This window comes from Solanum tuberosum, unplaced genomic scaffold (genome assembly GCF_000226075.1).
Source record: "Solanum tuberosum cultivar DM 1-3 516 R44 unplaced genomic scaffold, SolTub_3.0 scf00020, whole genome shotgun sequence".
Classification (NCBI taxonomy): Eukaryota; Viridiplantae; Streptophyta; class Magnoliopsida; order Solanales; family Solanaceae; genus Solanum; species Solanum tuberosum.
In genome coordinates, this window is record NW_006238946.1 from 331,838 (window position 1) to 351,334 (window position 19,497).

The window sequence follows — 19,497 nt, forward strand, 5'->3', positions numbered from 1 at the left end:
GATACAGCTGGTAGCGGGGTCCACGATTTAGAAAGAGATCTCATGGGCCTTGCAATTATTTTGCTGGGCCTTTAAGCATCAAAAGGGCCCAGTGGTCACATCACTATTTCCTCTATTAAAGGTTCAAACGACAGCGAATGGCAAACGAGGTTTAACTTTATAGCCAACTAGGCGATTGGCTAATGGAACAAGCTAAATAGTTACTCTCTCCGTCCCATTTTATACTATATTCTTTTCATGTTAATTAATTTAAGAGAATATAATAATATTATAATTAGAAATAATTTAATTTTAGAATTTTTTTTATAATTTAATTTAATGATATACAAACACACAAGTATCTAAGGATTATTTTAGACTATAAATTTCAATTTTTTTTTTGTTAATAACCGTATCAAATCAAACGGTGACCATATAATGAGACGGAGGAGTTTCAATTTGTTTGTAGCACTTTTTATTTTATTTGTTTAAGAAAATATTTTTTAAATAATTTTTCAATTTCAACATATATATATATATATATAATATGACTGGGGAAATTTTATTACCAAGTGAAAAATCAAGCTCAAAGAAACAATTGATACGTTTTATGTATCTTTTCATTAATATCACAAAATTTTAAAATTCTCTTCAGTTTTTAAAATTTCTTGACAAATTAAAATTACACAATAAATTGAAACGGGGATTAGAAAATGACCTGTGTCTTTATCCTGAAAGAATACTCCCTGTTGGCTGCTCTGCCTTTTCCATTACTTAATTATTACTTGTTCTACCCTTTTGCTTTTGTCAGTAGTAATATATTTATAACATTTGACCAATACTACTATATTCCTTAAAATATGAGGGGTTGTTTGGTTAGAATATAAGAAAAATTAGTTTCATATAAAATTCTCTTATTATTTTCACAAAATTAATTTTATTTTCGGGTGAAACGTATGTTAAATCATAATTTCTTCTTCAAATATGATTTTCAACTTTAACTATTACTTTTCAAATATAACTTAATTCCTGTCCAGATGTCCACTAATACTACTACTTCATAACTTTTAAAAACCAAATACAGAAATTATACATAATTTAATATGAGATAAAAATATTATTTTGTACTACATGATAAGAGTATCTAAAGTCAAAATGCACTTTATTAAATAAGACAATTCCGAATTCATCACATAACAAATTACACAATATTCTTCATCATATAATATCTTTGTATTATTATTAGCTTACTAAAACAAACCGTACATTATAAACCAAACATCCCTTACTGAACAGGTTTTGGTAGTTAATATTTAAAAAACAATGGTAGTTGTGTGGGGTTGATTGACTAGACAAAGGTGAAAAATTGTATCTTTATGCTTAGTGCGGTCTTCTTTGGAGTTTCGAAACTAGTACTATTATTATGTGTTGACTCTTGACAAAATTGAGCTCTCTCATATTCAAGAAAAATTCTTCCACGCCTGCTTCTACAACCATAATTCTCATATATTCAGTTGAATTATTGTTTCTGAGGTTCGTCAGAGGTGTAAAGATTGTAGCTTTAATTAATGTTTTGGTTATCAAAACCAAATAATTGCGAATATGAGGATGTTTTTCCAGTCTTGAGGAGAAAGAATTGGGTATTATTATTTTGTTTGGGTAAAAAAGAAAGAAAGTTCCTTTTTTGACCCCTTCTCCTTGTGTAGAATTGGGAAAAATATTCGCTTTTGCTGGGAATTTGATGAGGTTTTTGAAAGTGGACTTCAGTTTTTTGTTGCTGGAACTGTAAAGAAACAATTGGAACTATACAGAATTTGAGTTTTCATCTTAAGCAGAGAGGGGTTCTTTGTTACTCTCCCCTAGGTATGGATACTCTGCATCTGTTTAGGTTTGGTGCTATCAGCTATGGATACCAAAATAAATTCTTAATTGCTTGTTAAGTAAAGTTTGTTCTCTTTGGCTTTTCAATGTCAACTTTCTTATTTCTTGAGTTAGTCTGTGAAAAGGGTTGTGAATGAAAACAGATGTGGTTATGCATCTGTGGATGTGTCTGTTTCTGTGTTTCTTGATTATTTTGAAAGTTGGAGAGAGAGGAGAAATTGAGTATTCGTGCGGATTTAAACCTTTATAGCCTGAGATGTAATGGTTTTATAAGTGAAATTTCATTCTTTATGGATTTGTGTGTAGATTTTCTCACCTTTAAGATGAACATGATACATGGTGCTCAACCATCTTCTTGTTGTATGACAGATCTGTTTTTTGAATTGTGTGACTATCTGTAATGTGTTTACTTAATTAGGCTATGTCATGTGTGGGTCTGATTCTTTTTATGAGCCAAACCCGTGGATATTATTTTTTGCTCTTTGGGTGGCTGTGAGATTTAAACTGAAAAACTCTTGCTAGCTCTGATACCTTATTGAATTGTGTGACTGTTTCATGCTTTAGAGAAAGCACCAAATTTTGATTGCGTGATTATATAGGTTGTTGTTCATCAGAAACTTAGAGTGTAAACACAAAGCTGTTACTGTCAATTTATGCTAATGAAGTCCTGATATAGAATCATTGCCTAGTTGTATGCCTAAATAATTTTGTTTTTTGGAAATATTTCTATTTCTGATGAATTTTGTCCTTCCTTCATATGGATTTTCATGTCTTGTTTTCTTCTCTGTTATATTCTGACTGGTTGATACTAGTATTTATTACTAAAATTTACAAAGTAAGTTTTCTGCTCTTCTTTAGCAGAATTTCCTTATGGGGAGTGATGCTGCTTCAGTTGCTGGGATACCATCTCCTCGTGACATCAAGGTATATAAATCTGTGCTCTTCCATCTGTTCTCTTCTTTAGCTCCTGATATTATCTCCACACTTTGTTTAATTAAGGCAATTTACTCTCAAGTCATTCTTCTAATCACAAATGAGATGTGTCAAAAATTCCGGATCTCACCCATCTCTGGAGCAACACTCCTCTTAATCTTGGTGCCTTCACATTAAGGAGGAGTAATAGTCACAAGTCCTTTTGCCGTATAAAAAGAGAATGGAAAAGATGTTTTCTGGTAATGGAGTTTTGCATGAGTCAGCTCTATTCTGATGAACTACAAAAGAGTTATTTAACTCTTGGAATGAATCTTCAGTGAGGATGCTAATTTAAATCTGAAATTTAAAGTGGTTACCTCTTTGCAGCATTATTCTGGTTTAAATTTTGTTCTTACGAGGTTGCAGATTGCTAAGTTTTGTTCATGGATTATGTACCTGTCAAATTTCATGGTTTCCTTGTCATTATCGAGTCCCATTGTGCTATTTATTTTTAGCCATACAAGCCTTTCTATGACTAAATATATCCTCTATTGGATGATGATTACAGGTGCATCGTCTAATGTGCATGGAACTAATTAAATTTGTTACTAGAGTTGCAATGTTGCTTCCAGCAATTGAAGAAGCCCGTCCTGGATCCAACCCTGGAATACAGGTACTTTGCCAGTTAACCAGAGCACTTGACAAAGCCAAGGGCATTCTTCAGCATTGTAGTGAATCCAGTAAACTATACTTGGTATGCATCTTTACTCAATCCTACAGAACTAGTTCTGTCTATTTGTTTAGTTAAATACATATCCCATTAACAGAAGATTCCTTGCTTCAGAAATTAGTTGATAAGAGTGTATAATATTTGGCTAGTGGCTGGCATTTCATTGATCGTCAACATCTGTAGGTTTTCCAGTGTATTTTTTTTATTACATTTCTATATATCATAGGAAGGGAGGGAAGATCCAAAGAGTTTCAACTACTAGCACACTTGAAGGTTATGCAATTAAGTGTAAAAATGTAAATGCTGCAAGTGCAATCCTTCTTTATGTTAGCAACCTACCTGTTCGGATAATTAATGTGTTCATTCATATAACGGAAAATTAGTCTTAATAAAAATTAGCACCATATTTTCAGGCACTAACTGGAAATGTTATACTTTCAAGATGCAACAAATCAATTAAATTGCTTGAGCAAAGCTTGAGCTGTGTGCAGAATATGGTTCCTGTAATGTTGGCTACACAGGTGAGTCAGAAAATTTCCTTTTTAGAGATTTATCTGTGTTTATTTGCTTTCTTTTTCTGTCCATCTTGATGGCAAAGACATTGTTGGTGTGTCCTGATTATTAATTCTACATCCAAGCCAGAGTGCATGCTGTTTTAATCGAAAATAACTTTGCTGTGTTAAACTAAATGACGATTACATTAGGCTATCCATTTACTGTTGCCAGAGCTTTTTGTTTTTTTTTTATCCTGCGCGCTCGTCCAATTTATTTTCTTCATATTTATTTTCAAAGCTTTTATTTTCAATGAAAGAGAAGAAGAAGGATCACTCTTAAACTGTGGATTCTTTTTTTCTTTCTTTCCCTTTCTCTACCTGGTTGGTTTCTGTTTCTGTTCGATGGCTCTGGCAATGCACTTCAATGACATTATTGGCTGCAGATATCGCAACTGGTTGCTGACCTGGGGGCTGGGATATTCAGCTTGGACCCATCTGAAGAGGAGGCAAGGAAGGTATTGAGCAAGCTACTTCATCAGTGTACGTCTACAACTCATTCAGGGGAAGAACATGTCCTTGAGGCTATTCAAATTGCTATGCGGAGCCTGCGTATCACATCTCCAAAAGATCTTTTGATAGAGAAAAGATCCATCAAAAAACAACTGGAGAAAATTGGGGAGGGTGATCCACCAAAAAGGAAAATCTTATTGTTCTTTCTGAGTCTTCTCAACAAAAATGGAAAATCTATCGTGGCAGAGCACACAGAGAATGGATCTCTGCAGCATGAGGACTCCCTTGAATATGAAGTGGAATCTCGTCTGAAATGTAATCATAATGATGCTCAAAGAGATATCTTCAACGGCTCTCGACTTCCGGATGAGTTCAAATGTCCTTTATCATCAAGACTAATGTATGATCCTGTTGTCATTGCTTCTGGACAAACATATGAAAGATTTTGGATTGAAAAATGGTTTGCTCAAGGTAATGATACATGTCCAAAAACTAAAAGGAAATTGGTCCATTTGTCGTCAACCCCAAATAACTCAATGAAGGACCTTATATCAAGGTGGACTGCAGCACATGGGGTCAGCGTTGTTGATCCCAGTGTACAAGCAACAGTAGGTCACTCATGGGAATCATCTTCCACTTCAATTGCTAGCTTGAGCAGTTCAATGATGGATCTATCTATAAATATAGACTTCAGCAATTTGTCACTGGGAACTTCAGATGCTAGTTTTACATCACATGCTTCGCATTCTAAGATTTCAAATGACTTTCATAAAGGTCAATCTCGTGAAAGCATACATGAAATGGAACTGGAGCGTTTAACGAGGCTCAGTTCACTTTCTTGGGAGTCTCAATGCAACTTGGTTGGAAATATCAGAAACATGTTGACACAAAACGGTGAAGCTAGCAATTGGATGTCATCGGACAATTTTATTCAAAAACTTTTCAGATTCTTGAAAGATGCACATAAATGTGATGATCAGGATGCTCAATTATTGGGATGTCAGTCATTATTAGCAGTTCTAGACGAATGCGGGTAAACCTGCTCTCTCTCTCTCTCTCTCAGTGTCTGATTCTTTATCGTAGATCGAGTCCCCCACCTAAGCGGATTAGTAAAAGGGTAACTGCTCAAAGAACCTCTGTGGCAACAAATTATTCTAACAAAATCTCTGCTGAGAAATCCATGCAACAAAATTTTGAAATCCCTTTCAAGTAGTTACTTTTTCTGATGAAATGTGAACATGTCTGACTTATTCCTCTTAGGAAGAATTTATTTATTTTACTCAAAATCCAATTTGAATTTCAATTAATTATCTTGATACCCTCGGTGTTTAATGCTTCTGGGCCTTTTTGAAATTCTAGAAAGTGAGGTCTTCTATCTTATTCTGCTTCCACATACTGATCCTTGTATGGTTCCTTCGTCTCAGAAGCAGTTTGCCATACTTGAACGATGACGCATTTGCTCTTTTGACCTCATTGCTTGGTTCGGAGGTTTCTAAGGAAGCTATTGCTATATTCGAAGTGTTGTCCCGCCACCAAAACTGTCACCATAAAATTACCATGTCTGGTGCACTACCTACTCTCCTGGAGATCCTTGATGCCCACAGTAGAGAATTGCAGGAACCAGCCATCAAAATATTATGTAACATGTCAGGAAGTAGCAAAATTGGTTCCTTGATTGCACCTTCAGAGTTGGTTCCTAAATTGGTTCCTTTTCTTGAGGATACAGTGCTCGCAAGAAATTGTGTCATCATTTTGCAAAATTTGTGCAACAAAGAAGATGCTAGAATTGCTATAGCTGAAACTGATGGATGCATTGCAGCAATTGTGAAACTGCTCGAACGTGACAATCGCAAGGACCAGGAACATGCTGTGGATTTTCTTCTTTCTTTATGCCTACAACGGGTTCAATATTGTCAACTGGTAATGGATGAAGGTGTCATCCCTGAACTTGTCTCTGTATCTATTAATGGAAACAACAAAGCAAAGGCAATGGCTTTGGAATTGTTGAGACTGCTGAAGGGAGAATTTAGTGATACTGGAGAATCTTACGAACCGGAAGTCTACATTCCTAAACCCCCTACCACTGACTTTACTCAACCGAAATCTCGTTCCCAAGGAACAGGAATTTTTGGGAAATTTTTCTCGAAACGTACTTCGCCTACTGCCAAAAGGATAAATAGAAAGTAATGTGGTTTGAAGATAGTGAGATACATTTTTGCATGGTAGGATGTGTATAATTTCACAGGTTCATCTAGTTTTTGTTAGGGAGAGGCATAGACAGTAAGGATTCATATTGTTATAGCTGCTTGGGATAGAAAGTGTAATTACAGTTGTTGTATCTAGTTTTTGTTTGTATTTAATTAATTCAACATTTCACAGGACAACATATTCAGGTGTATAGTGTATTTTGTATGTACAAATATGATAACTTTTCAAAGAGATGTCATTTTTTGATTAAAAAGTTGGGAGTTGTTAGGACACAAGATGAATGAATATCCATCTGTGTCCTCTAGTTCCCTCATCTTCTCAAGTTTTAACAATTACTCTGTTTCTTCCTTAAGTTTTTTATTATTGTTTCATTGACTTATGCCTTATGGTATAGCCTATTTTGGGAAAGGTTGAAACAAGGAGATCATCATTCTTGTATAAGTAATTTTATAATGTTAAATTAGTAAGCATTATGGTCATTTTTCAACTTGGCATTGTTTATTACTTAGACTTGGACACCATCATTATTAATAAGATTTGCAAACATATCACACTGATTACATTTATATCTTAGTTGCTCAATTGACTGGTCACTTGAATTTTCATCTTATTGATGAGAGTTTTATTTCCTACCCCATAATAATTTCTCCAAAAAATAGGTTGGAACATATGTTTTCCGCCATTCTACTTTTCTCTTTTTTTTTTCCAACTCCAACTTTGACATTATAAAATGTATGCGTCTAGATTTCTATTTTGTTCAATTTTGACGAGCGAGTTAGTTCTGGAAATTGACTAATAATAATTGGGAATTTCTTGGTGTGCTATACTTGTTTGTATTTAGTCCTCTTTTTGTTTTGGCTCTATCTTATTTAAAAGTAATCTTATTGCCTGGGAAGGAAGAAAAAAATTGCTAGTAATGGCAAGGAAATTTCTCTTTTTTGTTTATTCCCTTCTCCTCAAACCTCAATACATACATAATTCAAATACAACACAACATGTGAAATTTGCTTGTTTTTATTTGTTTTGTTGGACAAAGAAATATTTATTTCAAAAAAGCTTTTTGACCTTAAAAAACAGTTTTATGGTATTTTTAATATGAGGATATAAGAAAAAATCATGTATAAAAAGACATTTTGTTTTCACCAAGCTTTTTGTCATAGTTTCTGGATCTAAAATGTTGCAACTCAAACAAGGTGACCACAATCTATGTACATGCACTTAGGCATAAAATTGCAGATTTAAATGGACATAATAGCTAGACTGGTAAATTGCGTAAGTTCTCCTCTCCCTTGACATAGTAACTTTCACGTGATTCAAGAAGTTAAGTATATAATATATATTTGCTGGTGTAATATGTCTATTGTCAAAGAACTTCGAGATGTTCAAAAAAAGAAAAATGACTTTGAGATCATCGTGAAACAAAGATAACGTGTTTAAGAATTGCCAAATATTATTATTTATAAAGAGCTTTGGGACAGACAAAGTCACCCAACTCTCTACTATGTATATCTAGGTGGAAGTGGCCGGTCCAAAACATCAGCTTCAACCAGATACCAATTCAACACAAACAATCTGAAATTTCCAAGTTCAGGAAGTTCCAAGGGACTATTACACTTACAACAAGAAACAGCTAGGGAAACTTAGTTAAACGAGACATTTGACGTATAGCTTCCACAACCTAGGGAAAACTTAGCTGCAAATAGTGATATATATGCAAAGGGATTGATAGTGTTATAAACTAGGTGAATAATTTGAACGAATGGTAAGAACAAGATAATTGATTATAATGACCAAGATTCGTCATTGAACAATTGGTGTCTTTCAGAGTACAAATGCAGCTTTGAAAGGTAGCAACTCAAGGGTCTAGACTGAGAACTTATGCTCATGAAAAAACATTGGAAAGGGATTGTATGGATCATAATCACTTCTGCGCATGAAAGTGGCTCTATAGATCAACGAAAATTTACTCGGCAAAAAGCTGAATTAACAAATTTAAAAGATTAAGGATAATATTAGTACAAAGAAACAGTTAACATGAGAATGCTATTGGAGAAACTGGCACCGAATATTCTCATTTATACAAAGGGCCATGCGTTCTCAGGGATTCTACATGAATATGGAGCATTACGAAGCAACCAAAGAGAAGAAAGGGAGCTTATCTTGATTTGCAATCTGCATGAAATCATTCACAGGCTGGTTTCGTGTCAAAGCTGCTCAAGCAGATTGCAAAAGCTTGGAAAGCAGAAAGTGGATAGCGGTAGTCCATGGTGAAGATGTCTTTTCCAATTTTTCCAAACTGTAAAATTACTTTTTCTTGTTCTGCGACTGGTATATTGTGAGATGGATCAACTGCTGCCACTAGCTGAAAATTTTTCACAGAAGCCACCGTAACACGGCCTTTAAAATTTAAGCACCAGCACTGCAATTGTTCATGCCACCTAGGAGCCTTGTTTTTTAGCACAAGCAGCTCTTGAGAAGTCGCCGTCACTGCTGACCTTGAAATGATATCCATGGCTGACTCCTTTGCTATTGCGAGTGGTCCAGAAAATGACTTCTCATCAAAAGATTGTGGGAATGATTTAGGTGTTGGAGCACTGCCACCCTCCTGGATTGAAGACAAGGGGATAGAGTGCATGGCAGAATGCATTCTCCTAGGTCCTCTTGCACGAAGAACATTGAGTTCATACGAAATGGTAGCTACTCTATAGTTGCACGCAGGTACTCTTGGAGAAACTTGTTTTGCGTGAAATCTCCGACTGAGACGACCAGGTTGTTGAATGGCTGCATCACTTGGAGGTTGGCAATCATGTATGGAGAACTTGGTCCCAAGAAAGTTAGATCTGGTCAAATTGTTTCCAAATATTATTAAAATGGAAAGTAGAAGCTTTTCTTTGCCTCCTGCTAATTTAAATATAATTGGAAATTTGATTGAACTTGCCTCAGTTTACCGGCATACATATTGCTAGCTCGAGAAAAATCATCTGCAACAAATGATATCACAAAGTCTGTGCTTGTCGCCCTTCTGATTTTTTTGGCAGACAACAATAGTTTATCCCTCTCATCCTCAGCTGTCGTGAAGTAAAATATCAGTTATGCATCTTTCATTGACAAGGAAGAATTTCCGATGAAAAAGATAGACCACAAACATCAGTAGAAGTTATAAAAGGTTCTGAATTTCCGATCTGGTGTACTAACTTGATTGTAAGATACAATACATCAGCCTAAGTGCAAGTTCCCCATTAAAGATGGATTTTAAAATCTTTACAGGATAGGCAGACGATATTACTTACATGGAGTCATGCCAAAGTAGAGACGATAAACTGAATTAGCTCTGTCCCGTTTAATAAAGCACTGGATTGGGGATTCACGGGGACCCGGCTGGTTTAAACATGGAAACAATAAAAGACACTATCTTTTAATATCAATCAACATCAGAAATAGACATAGAAAGGAAAGTGAAATAGATTAAGGTGATTACCTGTTTCAGTGAAATGGGAAAGGTAAGCCTACCACATTCCTCAGGAGTCTTAACAATCTCCTTGGTAATTTCCCTCCATGATTTGCAAACAGATGCACAAAAGAGAAGGGCGGATCGAGCAGGCCATGATGCCTCACTCTCTTCAACCCTGCGGATGATATCCAAAAGAAGTTCTGGTGGTAAATTTGCCCATTGTCCTTGTTCAATTGGATCAGAAAGGGCCACATCAGGGACTATGTGTGACCGGGTTCTGTTGCTCCAATGCTTTCTTTCTGTTCCCCTCCTTGATATATTCCCTATACCATCTTTCATCTCCCTCAGCTCACGAACAATGCTCTTCAAAGACATTTCTATCAATCACATCAACTACACCTTTCCTTCAAATGGAAGAGTAAATCAATTACAACATTCCAACATTTTCACCTTCAAACCATAACATTAATTAAGTTCAAATTTCCTGGTTCAACTCGGACCCATTTAATTTCAATTCAAAATACGTCTTTTAAGACAAACTAGAAATGTTTTCATCAAAATCAATAGCTTTGGTGAGGGAGAAAAAAAAAAGATCTACAAGAATGTCAGAACAGGTGCTTTATGTCATTTCAAGCCTATCCAAAGTTTCAAAGCACTCAAATTCGGAATTCTGAGATCCCGCAACAATTTTATTTTAAAAAAAAAGAGAAATTCAAAATGTGAGTTTCTTTACAAAAGCAACAAAAATAAATACCCAGGAATAAAAAAGCGAAAAAAATTCAAAATGTGCGCATTTCTATACTATCTCCGACGAAAAACCAAAAGCAGAGCCGACATGCAGCTAGGAAGAGAAGAAGAGATTAAGAAAAAAGAAAAAAATGAAATACATCCAGAGAACAAAAATGCATCAAAACACACAAAAGGGTAGGAGAAAACCTAAAAAACACGAGTTACAAAGAAGATGAAATCGTTGAAAGCAAGCTGCGGGATGCAGAGATCGAAGAAGGAAAAAACGCGGCGAATGAGGTGGAGGTCCTCACTTCTCCGGTGGAACCCTGGATCGGCAACGCTTTACACTTTATGTCATGTCGCCGGAAACACCAGTGGCACCACCACCGAAAAACCGCCGTTAATTCCGCCAACAAATTAAAGGAAAAAAATTCACGAGCTAGGAAGACGAAAGGGGCTTCTTTGTGTGCGTATCTATCAAAGTTTTGCCACACCCAGATGTGTCAAAATAACAAAAATGGTCCCTCATATGTGACGGTATTTATAAAATAATATCTTAAAAGTATTCACTAAACATTTCGGTGCTCAAAAATCTCAAGGCAATGCTCTATATTACATCAAATATAGTAGAAACTATATAAAAAAAAATATACTCCCTCCATTTCAAATTAATTGAATTGCTGAGGTATTTCACATCCTTTAAAAAAAAAAGATTAAGACATAAATTAGACATAATTTTCCATTTTTACCCTTATTAATTATTGTCAAATTTATGATTAAAATAACTAAACATTAATTAATAACTAATTCCAATACTAACTAATGAAGGTTAAAATTGAAAGAACTTTATAAATGTAGTCTTGAAAATTGAGCAATTAAGTTAATTTGAAAAATGAAAAATGTTTCAACAATTCAATTAATTTAAAATGGAGGAAATATATCTCTAAATGATGTGAGGTCTTGCTTCTTTTTATTATTATTAATATTATAGTTCTATCAAATTTAATGTATAGTAGATGTAGTGTTAGCGTATAATTGGAAAAACTTACGAATTGTTTTTTTGAATTTCTAACAACATACTTGTTTTAAGATAGTTTTTTCAAAACTAAAATGTCACTTATTTTAAAACGAAAAAATACAAAACTATGCTCTAAATAAACATAAAGCATGCACAAATCTATACTCGTATTAGCAAGTGCACGATTTTAGTTAGGTTTAAAATGGTTTTATGTACTTCTAAAAATGGACCGAAAATTAGATATCCGTTAAATATTCAAACATAACGTATTTTTATTGTGGTCACACGGAGTCAAACGCACTAATCTAGTTAACTATTGTTTAATTCGTCCTAAAATACTTATTAGACTTTTTATTTATACGTTTTTAAAGAAAATATCGGAGTGTTTTAATTATTATTAATAATTTTATTCACTTAATGGTTATTTAATTTAAGTGTTGTTAATTCATAATTAAAATATTTGTAATTTTTAAGAATATTTATTGTTAAAGATTAATAATAAAATAACAATTAATTATATTTTAAAATAATAAATAATATAAAATTAATTATTTTAAAAAAACATAAATATATCTTTTAACTTAACCTTAGATCACATTTAATATTCTTCAACTTTAAATATCCATAAATAGATGCTTAAAGTTATTAAAATATATAGACATATAAGTCATATATAATATATTACATATAAGACGTAAATTATCATTAGAATTTCACATAACCAATTTTTTAAAAATAATGTACATTTTAAAAATTACGATTAAAAGTTTGAGACGAAAGAATTGTATCGAGTGTCGTTTGGTGTGCTTTTTCATCACTTTTTGGGGACGCGTGAGTGTGTCATTACCTTGTTCAAACGTCCCTCTCCACCATATGCTTCCCAAGCACGTACTGATGGTGACACAAATCTAATTTCTCAGAAATTCATTTTTTTTGGCAATTTATAAAATGAATAAAAAAATTAATATGTTTGATTTATTATGTGAACAAATATAAATCTCTTCTATATAAAAAAAATAGCAAAACTAATTTAAAAAATCAAATTCTTTCCCAATCCTCTCACTCATTCTAACTATTGGAGGAGCATTATATTAACTGATTTGAGAATTTTAGAGAGTGTTTGGAAATGCTTAAAAGTTGGTCAAACTTATTTTAAAGTCAATTTTTGACTTTTGGAAGTATTTGTTAAATATTAAAAAATAACTTAAAATAAGTAAAAAATGACTTAAAATAAGTTGAGAAGTGTTTGGCAATGTCAAGAATGACTTAAAATAAGTTTAAAATGACTTAAAATAAGTCGAAAACCAAAAATAGATCTCCCCTACTTTTTATTTTTTACTTAAAAGTCATTTCAATTTGACTTTTTATTTTTGACTTAAAAGCTACTTTTTTTAAGTCAATCCAAATGGGCCCTTAAGAGGGAGATAAATAAAAGGGCAAACTACATAAATCCCACTAGTTTAGGTCCTAATTACTAAGATTCCCGATAGTTTCAACTATTACTTCCTCTACCATATTTCATGTTTGAGATACATCAATTTGAATCCGCGAGATACATGTATCTGTCGAATTTTAAAATCAAGATACGTATTTTATTTGTTTAAATTAATTGGTTGTAACTGATTTCCTTAATTAGAGGAATCATTGAGGATTTTTAGATTTTCAAAATACATGGACAATTAATTTAGAAATTTAAATTAATCAAATCCCTTAATATAAGATGGAAATCAAGTAGTGTATACATGTTTAATTGATTTTATTTTACTATCCTTTGAAATGATAAATTTCATTAATATTATTAATAAAAGACAAAAACATGTATATCTTGGTCAGTTAATTTGACTAATTTCATTTTATTACTCTTAAAATAATAAATTCATTAGTTTGATGTATCTATTATCAATATATGGTGTATCCAACAAACTAAGCACTAGATACAATGAGTATCATACAAGCACATTCATATGTATCATAGAAGTATCTATTTATCTAACCTAATATTAATTTCATGTATCTATTTATGTGACCTAATATTAATTTCATGTATCTATTAATTATATGATCTAATTTTAATTTCATGTATCTTTTATATGTATCTAGTATTAATCTGATGTATCAAGTATCAATTTCATACATCATATTCAAGAACATGTATCTCGGATACATAGTAAGCATATACATATAATTGTATGTATCTAAATATGGAATGTAATTAAACCGCATGAACTTAAGAATAAATCACGAGTGTAGATTATTTGTCTTATCATTAATCCAAAAAAATAAAAAAATTCAAATCGTTGTACGAAATTAATGATAGTGTACATTTTCATCCATTAAAAAGTGTGGAGAACTAATAGATTCAAACAATGTAAAAATCCTAAAATCGAACTTTAAAAGAATTAGAGCTTCGAATTAGATACATTAACATGATAAGAACAAAGTTACAATAGAATATCTCGAAATAACTAAACAAAAATCTTACTTTTACCTATTTATATAATGTTGATTATAGAGAATTGATTATGAATTTAGTACATGGAAACATGTATTGAGATGCTTGAGGAAGAAAGGGGTAATGGTAGATGTGTGTGACAAAACAATGTATTGAAATGGTTGAGGAAGAAGGGGGGTAATGGTAGATGTGTGTAAACAGTGAATAACGTAGGGGAGTGGGCTGATGGTGTGAAGGGAGAGGAAGTAATTTGAATTGTTAAAGTCACATTAATTAAGAAGATATACTTTTAAGATAATTATTAAAATCCATATTTAAGGGGATTGTGTATCTAATTTAACTTTTAAAAAATATGGTATAATTATTAAAAAGTGGTATTATATGTAATATTTTTAAACTAGAGGTAAAATATGTATATATGATAGTAAAATATGTCTAGATAAGTAGTTTTTCCTAAATAAAATTTCAGATAAATATTCTCGTTATTAAGGCTATTAAATATATTTTTTCTCAACGAAAAAATATATTTAAAAGACATACAGTATATGAACCAATCTAGTACTTATTATATTCTAAATCACCAAATTCAGAGCATTTTCTTTTTCTATTTATAGGAGCATCGATCTATTATTGAAAAGCAACACCCATTCATGAGCAGTAAAAAGATTATAAACTCTTATATGTATTCGCTGAAAATGATTAAATGGACTCAATAAACAGTGGGACTATACATATCGCTCTCATTTTCCTATTTTTTTAATTTATTTTTCATTCAATATCCGATATTCCTATTATGGTCAAATTAAATTTAGATTCAGATATTGCATGACTCATTTTAGTGGGATGTCGCTTTCAATAATATTTTATTTCATTTTTAGGGACAAATAGCGATCCCAATAAACTTTTTTCTATTTAAACTAAAATCTCAATCATCCCATCATATTTCAAATTAAAGTCATTTTCCTAATTTTGTGTTTGCAGATAATAACCCTTAAGTTGATATGTTGTTATTTGTAAGGAGTCACACAAAAGATTACAATCACCAAACGATAGAAACAGCGTGAAAACCATTCATGGTCGGATTGTGACGAACAAAAAGAATAAGTACAACATATCAACTTTTTACACCATCATATAAAATTCACTCAAAATAATAGGTGTAAAATCTTCATAGCATATATTTAATAACATAAAATCTGCATATCATCAATTATGATCAAACATTTAAATTTTTTCTTTATTTACTTAAACTTCGTGCTTCATACATTGGTTCGTTGGCGCAACTTTCATGTAACTCCATGCCGATGGAGCCATGGAGGTGTGTAAGACCTAATTGGAGGTAGTATATGTCAGATTTTGCATTGTCTCTTTAATTGGACTGTATTAGCTGGAACATCTCTTTTCATTTGAATTTCTAGTGACCCCACAAAAGCATGTTTAACTGTTATCGGTTACTACTTTCGTCTATTTTTAATTATCAAAGTTTCATTTTTTAGAGTCAAACGATAATAACTTTGATTAACATTTTACGATGCATTTTTCATCATATTGATATGCAAAAAAATGAAATTTATAGTTTTGAATATCTAAATTTTTTATTTAAAATATCAAATTAATATAATCTAATTTAACTTTGAAAATTAGTCAAATTGATTTTCAAAAAGAGCGTAACATAACAATTAAAAGTGGAAAACGTGATTATATGACATTTAGCTCGTTCATCTTGACCACAAGTTCACCACAACCATACCAATTTGCATAGAAAGTCGAATTAAATTGAGAAATTATATCATTCGTTAAATTTTTAATATTTCTTCCCTTACATTTTAATTTGTTTGACTTACCTAATTTTCTTTTAAGTTGATTTAATAATTCATCAATTTCAACTTTTTAATCATTAAAAGGTGCTTTTAATATATTATACATAGATTAAACGAATAAATTAAAATAAAAGGAGTATTATTGAGTTGAATGTAGAGTAAGGCCCCTCTGACAGTAGATGTACTTCATAAAAATGTTTGTTGTCATGTGATGTTCGACAGAGATAAGGTATTTCATGTTTGGGAATCCATTCCGTATCTACTCATCATTCTTTCCCATGACTGGCCAGCTCACAAACTTTGACATTTTCTATTTTTTCTGTCCTATAATTTTTAAAAATTATTTCATTCGAGAGGATTTAAATTGTGTGTATTTATAGTATAATTTTTTTTTATGTACACTTACTTAATTATCAAATCATCGATTAATATTGTTGATTGTGTACAGTTAAATGTGGTTTGTTATTAAATAATAAATTGATTAAAATTTATGTATACCGTTGACATGGGGTTTACTTTAATCTCTAATGAGAAGTTGGTGTAGTTGTTGATAAAATTGAGATTAGACTTTCAACCCTGAAAACTGTTTTAGGTATTTTTATTCCTTGTCTATTTTTGAGAAAACTATCTAGCAACTGATTTTTTTTAAAAATAACTTATGTATCTTTCAGATTGTGGTGTAACAATCTATTTTGAGTAAATTGATGATCTTATGAAAAAACATTAGACTATGATTTTAAATTTGTATGTTTTGTGAACGTTAGACGATAATCTAATGGTTTACTTGTAAGGTTGAGGTATGAGCTAATATTAGACTCGAGTCTAAAATTGTCTGAAAGGATAATTTTTCAAAAAGGTTATATTTGCGTAACTTTTAAAATATGGACAAAATTTAAATGATGGCATGAAAAGTTCAGCGGGATGTTTTTCTAGATGGGCTAGAAATAGGTTCTTGTTAGTCCAAGCTAAGTGGGCTGCGTCCTCCTTTGCTGCTGGAAAGCCCAAATAGCAGTTACAATAACACCATTGACATTCTCTATTCATTTTCTTAACATAATTACTAGAGCAACTTTCACGTATAGCAAACATTAAAATCATATTTGTATGTTATAGTTATAGTTTGCATAATTGCGCTCCATAGCAAATTTTATGTTTGCTATGAAGCTTTTGATTTGTATAATTCGCTAGATACATCCAATTTTATACAAATTGTTCAGTTTTGTATAAATTCATTTATACATTGTAATTTGTATAATAAGATCTATATTTATATAATTATAAGTTTATACAAACACAAACACATTTTATACCGAAATGTATAAAATGACTAATTGTATGCCAAAATGGCTAATTGTATACTGAACCAGATGACAAAAAAAGGGGATGTTTGCTAGGAATTACAAATAAAATAAACTATGACTATAACATTAATTTGAATTAATAGTTTGTTATTTCATATAATTTTACCTAATTACTACTACGTCAACATTGTATTTTCTCACCAACATGAGTTGTGATGCAGTAATGAGACTATTTCACCCTTGACTAGATGTCCCGGTTTCGAGCCTTGGGTATGAAGAGAATCATGTCGGGAGCACCTCTAATGGGCCCTACAGTGTGCATTGAATTGAGAAAATTGTATAAAATAGCAAACTATTAATTCAAATTAAATGTTATAACCACAGTTTCATTTAATTCTAATCCGTAGCAAACACTTGCCATTCGCCTCTCTCCCTAGAAATCTTGCTCGCCACTCTCCTTCGCCTCTCTTACTTTATACAACACAAATGTATAAATTGCGTTTGTGTTTGTATTAAGGGAGAGAAAACTGTATATACAAATACAGATACATATATTTTCGTCATATACACTTATAATTATACAAATACAGATCTTACCCTACCAGTTCTCTTTTGCCTTTCTCTCTTTCTCGCTTTATACAAACACAAATTATACAAATTACAATGTATAATTTGTGTTGTATAAAGCGAGAGAGAGAGATTTGCTATCCAAATGTTTTATTTTGATTCAATTGTATACAAATTCAAGTTTTATGCAGATATACAAACATAAAGAACATATACATATACAAACACAATTTTCATATACACAGACGTTTGATTTATACAAATCGCTGCGATTTATACAAATCGCTGCGATTTATACAAATCAGAGATCTGTTGCTCCATAGCAAAAATAAAAGTATAAAGCGAGAGAGAGAGATTTGCTATCCAAATGTTTTATTTTGATTCAATTGTATACAAATTCAAGTTTTATGCAGATATACAAACATAAAGAACATATACATATACAAACACAATTTTCATATACACAGACGTTTGATTTATACAAATCGCTGCGATTTATACAAATCAGATGCCTGCGATTTTTATACAAATCTGATGCTCCATAGCAAACATAAAATTTGTTATGGAGCGCAATTATGCAAACTATAGCTATAGCATACACATATGATTTTTATGTTGGCTAAACCTAAAATTTACTCATTTGAATTTAATCAAGACTCCAATATAAGCTCCAGACATCGAGTGACAAAAAAAAACTTGTATTTTCTCATATTTAATCGAAAAGGTTAGAGAGATCTATGCATTTCTATTGTGAAAATGCTTGATTAATTGCATAAAGTTAATTTGTAATATATTACAGTTTTTTCCTATTAAGCATTTAAGTCAATTGAGATATTGTATGTTCTGATGTGAGAATGTATGAATAAAATAATAATGTAATATTTGCGTCTTTTAGGTGAAGGGTTACATCTGCTAAATGTCTACCAATCTTCATCCTTCTTCACTATATTCTGTTACACTTGCATATCACTTTTATTTTTTATTTTTTATGTATAGATATATTAACAGTACTATATGTAATTATTTAAGATTAGTTTTAATCTACTATAACAGGTAAAATATCTTTTTAACTTTCTTTATTCTTAATCTCAATATTTACAAACGATTATTCATATTTTTCTTTTTGATTATCTATTTTCTTACATGTCATGTATAATAGAAATTAAGCTCTCTTTGAATACTAACATACGGATAATACTAATAAAAACCTAGTTTGGAGAAGAGTAAAGGATAAACAATATTAAATACTTATTCGCATCAAGTATTTACATCAAATTAATATAACTTATCATAATTAGATAATTTAATACAGTAAAAAATATATATTAATTAAACGATGATTAAGTAATAGTTAACTTGTATTCAAACTCACAGATAATAAAAAAAATATCTAAAAAATGATGATACTCATAATAGATCTTCGTGATTATAAAAGCATAACGAAA

At 31.6% G+C, this 19,497-nt stretch overlaps 2 protein-coding genes across 4 annotated transcripts; one reads left to right on the plus strand and one right to left on the minus strand.

Annotated features, from left to right (window-relative positions):
* The first annotated feature begins 1,339 nt into the window (after positions 1 to 1,339).
* LOC102583140 (U-box domain-containing protein 5) lies at positions 1,340 to 6,995 on the plus strand. Of its 2 annotated transcripts, none has more exons than XM_006340572.2 (6): positions 1,340 to 1,842; positions 2,719 to 2,784; positions 3,341 to 3,526; positions 3,916 to 4,023; positions 4,440 to 5,539; positions 5,931 to 6,995. In XM_006340572.2, the coding sequence occupies exons 2-6, from the start codon at positions 2,731 to 2,733 to the stop codon at positions 6,691 to 6,693; spliced, it is 2,211 nt and encodes a 736-aa protein (XP_006340634.1). In that variant the 5' UTR covers positions 1,340 to 1,842; positions 2,719 to 2,730; the 3' UTR covers positions 6,694 to 6,995. The 2 variants fall into 2 exon arrangements, with proteins under 2 accessions (XP_006340634.1, XP_006340633.1); XM_006340571.2 differs by having other exon boundaries at positions 2,722 to 2,784.
* Positions 6,996 to 8,693: 1,698 nt separating this feature from the next.
* LOC102583673 (tubby-like F-box protein 5) lies at positions 8,694 to 11,402 on the minus strand. 2 transcript variants are annotated; one of them, XM_006340574.2, is made up of 5 exons: positions 11,102 to 11,402; positions 10,193 to 10,564; positions 10,005 to 10,092; positions 9,653 to 9,782; positions 8,694 to 9,554 (listed from the first exon to the last, which is right to left on the minus strand). In XM_006340574.2, exons 2-5 carry the CDS (start codon positions 10,538 to 10,540, stop codon positions 8,897 to 8,899), a joined length of 1,224 nt encoding a protein of 407 aa, XP_006340636.1. In that variant the 5' UTR covers positions 10,541 to 10,564; positions 11,102 to 11,402; the 3' UTR covers positions 8,694 to 8,896. The 2 variants fall into 2 exon arrangements, with proteins under 2 accessions (XP_006340636.1, XP_006340635.1); XM_006340573.2 differs by having other exon boundaries at positions 10,193 to 10,569.
* Between the last annotated feature and the right edge of the window lie 8,095 nt (positions 11,403 to 19,497).

Excerpts from the sequence above, each read along its gene's own strand:
- LOC102583140 (XM_006340572.2), top strand. The coding sequence starts at position 2,731 with ATGGGGAGTGATGCTGCTTCAGTTGCTGGGATACCATCTCCTCGTGAC. Across the intron at positions 2,785-3,340 it reads CATCTCCTCGTGACATCAAG|GTGCATCGTCTAATGTGCAT; the intron begins GTATATAAATCT and ends TGATGATTACAG. Across the intron at positions 4,024-4,439 it reads CTGTAATGTTGGCTACACAG|ATATCGCAACTGGTTGCTGA; the intron begins GTGAGTCAGAAA and ends TATTGGCTGCAG.
- LOC102583673 (XM_006340574.2), bottom strand. The coding sequence starts at position 10,540 with ATGTCTTTGAAGAGCATTGTTCGTGAGCTGAGGGAGATGAAAGATGGT. Across the intron at positions 9,783-10,004 it reads CTACTTTGGCATGACTCCAT|CTGAGGATGAGAGGGATAAA; the intron begins GTAAGTAATATC and ends ACTTCACGACAG. Across the intron at positions 9,555-9,652 it reads ATGTATGCCGGTAAACTGAG|ATCTAACTTTCTTGGGACCA; the intron begins GCAAGTTCAATC and ends CAATTTGACCAG.